Below are 6,285 nucleotides of genomic sequence, written 5' to 3'. Positions count from 1 at the left end.
ATCCCTTATGCCGTAGCCTTGGCATTTCTTTAGAGAAGCAAGCTTGGAGGCTGAACGGTGTGATGCCCTACGTGTAAGGTGAGAGGGGGAACCAAACTTACTACGTTACTGCCTCCAACAGGTAAACAGTCAATATTTAGCAAGAGAAAATGCCTGCTTCCCTTGCTTTCTCTCCACATGGATTTAATTAGGTGGTTTCGTTAACAAAGAAAGCGGCATTTCCTTCAGTTGGACTGTTCCTCGCAACAGCAGTAATGAGGATGCGAGGAAACTGCCTGACCCTAAAGCACGCACGCCGGTTTTTATGACAGTGGTCTAATGCAAAGCAGAAAACGAGGGAGCGGAAAGCTGACAGACTTGAGCGGATCCAGCATCGGCAAGATCGAGTCTGCTGAATTTCAAATTAGCCTTTCTTCATGTGCATCTTCGAACACAGTAAAATAGCACCGGGAGGGAGCTTCTCTCTGAAGCAAGATGAAATGTAGTTGGGGGACAGGAAGAGATCGTCTCTAAAATACCGAAAAGATGCACATGTTGTACTACACGGGAGAGGAATAACACTAATATCAATGCTAGTCCTGGGGAGAGCTGTAAAGCACGAGGCTGAAATCCAAGTTGCATCAGCCCTTCCTCGTCAGAGAGTATCAGACTCTGGCATTCATCTCTACAGAGCAGCGGCAATTAGAAATGGAGATAACAGAACAAGCAATTGCTTCAATACATCACTTTGTTCATTTTTCTACAAATTTGATATGTTTTATTTGTTGGTTTTAAGCTGAGCCCGGAGGGTGGAGAACTGAGGTTTGTTGTTCCCAGCTGTGAGTACAAGTGGTCTTGTTCAGCCTATTCGGAGCTGGCTGATCGTGGTGAGAGGGTGGCGTTCATACTCCCCCGGTTATCCTCCTTCTCATTCTCTCCTTTTCCTTTTCTTGTTGCTTGTCAATGCAAAGTATTGCAAACATCTTGAATTCCTTGTAGTTCAGTTGCTGGTTTTGGAGGAGAGAGAGAGATATCTGCCTTATACTTAGCAGGACAGTCTTGGCTAATATAAACAGTTATTTCAGAGAAAAATCTAGAGTTCAGGCTCTTGTCCCATTCTCCAACTTGTATTTTCCCAACTGACTCAGGAGAAATTGGTTTCAACTTACTGCCTCTGGCTCATCCCAAATGAACATGTTACAGGCTAATAGGGCACCTCCCTGGCAAATTAACATTTCTCTACCATTCTGTAATGACTTGCAGATGTTAGAAGGATTCATAACATCTGGTGTTACAGTGTGGTCGGGTGTAAGAGGGAGACCTGAGTGCCTTTGCAGCTGTATCAAACAACCATCCTCCTCCTACTTAAAGTGTCCTTTTAATCAGGCAGCCTAGAGATGAAAGGACAGAATTGGTGCAACTCAGGGCTAAAACAGCTTTTCCAGGAAACCACTCTGGAGTATGTTCTTTGCACCAGAGAAGTATCCTGAGGCCTTGATCAGGACTGATGCTTTGATATCTAGATATGCCCTTCAACCACTCAGGAAATATATTGCAAGCCCTGCAGAGCTTACAGGAAAGATGCAACAAATAATTGAAGAGGATGCTAACGGTAGAACACGGACAAGGAGAATTATCAATAAAAACTGTAAAGTCCACGCCCAGTAACTCAGCACTAGAAAGGAGGAGAAAGAGAAGGAATCTCCCTCAGTCACTAGTGGTTGTCTTGCTAAACGTGACCTTGGAGCGTGCTGAGATGCTGAAGTCCTAAGAACAGTATGGAGCTGCGAGAACGGTAAGAAATGCCCATGGTGTATTAACGACTGACTCCCTGCCAGGGTAGCTGCAGGTGGTCATTAATCAGGAAGTGCTGCAGAGCAGGGAGTGTTTGAACCAGCACAGGTGAGGAGGCAGTCAGAAAGGTGAGGTGGAGACAGGCTGACAGCCAAGAGCAGGTTGAGCAGAGAAGTGTGTGTGCATCTCTGCAGTGAGGACTGTGCTAAGTGCAAAGCCTGAGAAGGAAAGAGCAGAGTGCTTGTTGGGGAGCTGGTATCCCTGGATTTGATGTTCCCTTTCTGACTGCCGGGAGCCTGCACCCTGCCACAGGGGGAGGGATGAACACTGCAGTGAGATCCCTGAGGCCTCTCATTGGGACTTGCAGCTGGTTGAAATTCAAAATGAAGGCTCCATCGAAATGAAGCAAAGCTTCCCTTGGGGCTTTATCTGGACAGGAGCGTCTACAGAAATGTTTTTGGCATGAGCAGAAGTTAAAAATCTGTCACTCATAATGTTCCTAAAAAGAGCTGGGAACAAGTCAGTGTAGCCCACTGAAGCACAAGTGTGGTCAGCAGGTGTGAGAATTGGCTTCAGAGACTTTGGAAAACAACAAGGAGCCACAAGTAAACTCACAAGAAAATGGGTTAAGTAGAAGCACTTCTACCAATCCTGCCCATCTCATCTCACTGGAGTCTCTTGAGGTAGAGAAATATACCTATTTTGCACCCGCTCCCCCCTTCCCCAATTCTTTCATCCTGTTGCTTCTTACTATTAAGATGCTTTCAGTCAAGACTTCTGGGAATTATATCCATAAAGAAGATAGGCTTGTAAATGTATATTTAGGTCCTGGGAAATCTAGGATCAAAGAGGATGAAAACACCTGTCTGACCTCTGCAATTTCCTTGCTACTTGCCTTATGCTCGGCTATTAAGTCATTAGGAACTTCAGAAGTAAATTGGAGGGAGGGTTGACCAGAACTGCTCAAGTACTTTCCGGTCCAGATGACCAGATTCGTTTTTTTGTACTTGCAGATAGGCAGGAATAGCCATGTATGCAGCAGTTAGTTAAGGCAGGGGAACACCGTTGAAGAGCCTTCTGTCTCAGTAATCACACATACTCCAGTATAGCGACGTTTCTGAGTATTTGACTAAGGACTTTATCATTTCTGTGTAGTAAGTCATCAAAGCTCTGCTCCCTGTTGAAGGCAATAAAACTCTGACTTCAGTGAGAACATGCTGTGGGATAGAGCATGCACCTGGGCTGCCAACAAGTTCTGGGGCAGCCCAGTAAGCTCACACAGGGGATTAGACTCTGCAATTGTACAGGTAAGTTGCTGTTTCTTTGCACATTCTCCCTCCCATGCTTTCTCCCATCTAGGCTCTTAATTCTTCTCACCAGGTGCAGTAGACTTTTACTCTCCCTTAAGGTTTCTAAGGGTTGATTTTTAATATAGAGGCATTTTTTGGCCTCTGTTTTGGCTGTAATTTCTCTGATTTTACCTCATCTCCAGATATGTCAAAGTCCTTGAATATCTTCACAAGTTCTTCTTTCTTGATATTAAAGAGAAACCCTGTGGCTTGAAACTCCCTAGGACCAATTGTGTGACCATCGTCTATGCCCAGCAGTCTGAAGGCAGGCCCCGAATGTCGATAGATGAACTGTTTCTCAAGGTGGTTCTGTTTCAGGGTAGAAAGGTTTAAGAATAGATCATAAGTAGCAATTTCCTACTTTGAAAGAATACAGAGAGCAGTAGACGGTGTTGGTGTCCAGAGAATAAAGGTGACATCCTGCTAGCGGAGCCTTCAGGAAATACCAAGATCCTGGTGCTTCCTGCCCCATAGGCTCAGCTGTGTGAAAGCACGTGGCTGTTGCTCCCTGGGTTTGGGCTCCATAGAGCTGCAAGCTGCAGGGCTTTGCTGGGAAGAGTTACTGAAATTGAGCCAGGCTTGTATCCAGCCCATGCACAGGATGTGTGGTGAGGTCTTTTCTCCTTCCTACCATGTGTTGAGACACTTGCATGGCTAGGTGCCTGGTCTTCTCTTTCCTCGCCCCAAGGCCCATGGACAGCTGCCCTGTATGCTCACCCCCAAAGAGCCTAACTAGCCTCGTGGAGCGAACACAGCCACATGGCGCTTCTGAAAAGCCACAGTGTCCATGTACCACTTGCTTACTAGGGATGCCATGTCCCACCTGACTGCAGAACAGGGACCCTGATATGTCTGGTGGGAGGGGAGAAATCAGTCCCCGGCTCTGTCATCCACCTCTCTCGAAATAGCCTGCCATCCTCACTGTTTTTTCCTGAAAAGATACTAATCTCTCCACAAGCCAAGCTGTGGGCAATGCCAAGGAAAAGAAGGGGATCAGCACACCTGGCATCAACAGACTAGCAAATACCAACCAGTGAAAACGGATGTGGCTCTGCTCCCTTCCCTCCAGGTAGCCCCAGCCAAGAAGCTCTTTTTCAGAGAACTCCCCTCCAAATGGGTGGTCAGAGCTGGCAAGAGTATTTAGATGGTTCCCAGCTGGTGAAAAGCTTGAAAAGATTTCTCTCTGGGAAGCAGGGTTGGTATTAGGAAGGTCATAGCTCATTTCATGGCTTTCCTTTGGCATGCAGCAGTGTTGTGGCTATGTCCAGACCTTAGGACCCCTTCTGTCCCTTTTACACCATGAGTAAAGATTAGGTCCCAGTGAGCTGGTTCCCTTTATGGAGGTGTTGATGGCCCACATTACCCACAGCAGCTCCCCAGGAATACACACCTCATGAGCCAACAGGAGACATACCAGCATGTAGAACTCATCAAAGCCTATCTCCCCCGTCACATTTCTGTCCAGTAAGTCAAACAGCAGCATGATATGCTTCTTCTTCAAGTCAGTCACATAATGCAGAAAGCAATAAAACTGTAGATCTGGAGAGCAGTAAGCTATTAGGCCTCATCTGAACAAAGCTGTCAGCAATAATTAACAGAATTTACCTTATTTTAAATGCCCACTGCTCTCAGACAGATTGCACAGGCAATTAAAGCAGAGTAGCGGGCAAGAAACTGTTTGGAATTAATAGACAGTATTACTAAGTTGTCCTCATTTATGAAAGGGGCATATGTGGTTGCTATGCAGAAGGCAATGTAAAGTGCTCATAATGTTCTGTTGGACTCCCCTCTCTTCCACTGCACCCCTGAAGGGAAAAAAGGACTTTTTCAACAAACCGGAAACATTAGCAAAATAATCCATTTTTCTTTTGGAAATGTCACTTTTGACTCATGATCTATTAGCAATTATTTTTAACACTTTTCAATCTTTTCTGGTGACGATACCAGGAAGGGACAGGTGCGTGGAGGAAGAGCTAAACCTCTGGAGCCACCTTGGTTTTTCCCTCAAACTTCCTCAAGTTTTTCCATGCAAAAGCAGAGGAAAACTAGCCCCAGCTGAAAATTTGGCAGTGCTGATCCAATTCTACTATCCCTAAATCTCTGTCAGTAGGGTAAATCTGTAGTAAGATGTGTTATTTAAGCTGGAGCGTGATGCTGGTTTGTGAATGAATGGGAAAAGCCTTGATAGCTGCAGTGAGGAAGTTAAGAAGCTGTGAACCAGGGTTCTTTAATAGCCTCCTGTTGAGAATAATGTTGGCAATGAACCTTTTTTTTTAATGTAGAGAACAGTTTGTGGAAGGGATTACATGACGAGGTTGCCGCAGGACTAAGGAGTTAGCTTCAGCGAGCCAGAAATCCCCTCTTGTCCTATGCTCCTGGCATCTTGCTTGTACAGCTGTAAAGATCTCCTTTATCTCTAGCCTGGGTTTTTTTGTACATTGGTTATCTACTTCTTGGTGCCAGGACTTGATTATCATGTTCGTACAGTACTAGCAAGACTGTCTTGACGGCTTCACATGTTGCTGAAATGCAGCAGATGACAGTACCACAAAGCCAAGCAGACTTTATTGTGGTCTCAGACTCTTTTCTATTTAAAAAATAGGAAGGAGGCAATTGAAGGATGAAGGATACCATCAGTGGGAGCTGAAAATACACCTTGGTTGCTCTGGATGGTCCCATGAGCCATACACATCATTTCAGAAGCTGATGCAGGATTAGCCAGGCCACATAACCTTTCAGAGAAGCTTCAGCATGATAGATCTGTCAGAACATGATGATTTATGCTGTAACTGAAAGCTTTTGGGGGTATTGCCAGGTAGTGGCATTAACTAAGCCGCTAGTTAATTAGCATTGCAGGGTGCTGTACTCGTAGCACTTGTATCTGAAGTACAAGGTTTAAAATGTCTGTGATCTCAAGTTTTAAATTCCAAGTGATGTAGCACTCTGTCCATCTCTTTTCAAAACACCATTACACAGGGCTTGTAATTTCATAGCACTAATGCCAGTCTCATTTTTAAAAGTACTTACTGTTCAGAGCATTCTTCTTATGAACATCCAGGAGCTGGAAATAGTCTGTCAATGCTTTAGCATTTTTTACAGACAATAAGCAGTATACTTCATCTAAATACAAATACTGCAGAAAACACCCAGATTTCAGCTTCAT

The 6,285-nt window shown here is 44.9% G+C and overlaps 1 protein-coding gene across 1 annotated transcript; it reads right to left on the bottom strand.

Annotated features, from left to right (window-relative positions):
- Positions 1–881: 881 nt before the first annotated feature.
- EFCAB9 (EF-hand calcium binding domain 9) lies at positions 882–6,285 on the bottom strand. The gene is made up of 4 exons (XM_062587721.1): positions 6,150–6,285; positions 4,513–4,661; positions 3,255–3,431; positions 882–986 (listed from the first exon to the last, which is right to left on the bottom strand). The coding sequence occupies exons 1-4, from the start codon at positions 6,283–6,285 to the stop codon at positions 882–884; spliced, it is 567 nt and encodes a 188-aa protein (XP_062443705.1).

Source organism: Rhea pennata, chromosome 14 (genome assembly GCF_028389875.1).
Source record: "Rhea pennata isolate bPtePen1 chromosome 14, bPtePen1.pri, whole genome shotgun sequence".
Lineage (NCBI taxonomy): Eukaryota > Metazoa > Chordata > Aves > Rheiformes > Rheidae > Rhea > Rhea pennata.
The sequence above is the reverse complement of the archived record's forward strand: the minus strand, read 5'-3'. Positions and strand labels throughout refer to the sequence as shown.

Bases quoted from the DNA above. Each gene is read 5' to 3' on its own strand.
- EFCAB9 (XM_062587721.1), bottom strand. From the start codon at position 6,285: ATGAAGCTGAAATCTGGGTGTTTTCTGCAGTATTTGTATTTAGATGAA. The intron at 4,662-6,149 runs GTAAGTACTTTT...ACTGCTCTCCAG, and splicing joins TAAGAAGAATGCTCTGAACA to ATCTACAGTTTTATTGCTTT. The intron at 987-3,254 runs GTAAAATCAGAG...CTCCAAAACCAG, and splicing joins TTGACATATCTGGAGATGAG to CAACTGAACTACAAGGAATT.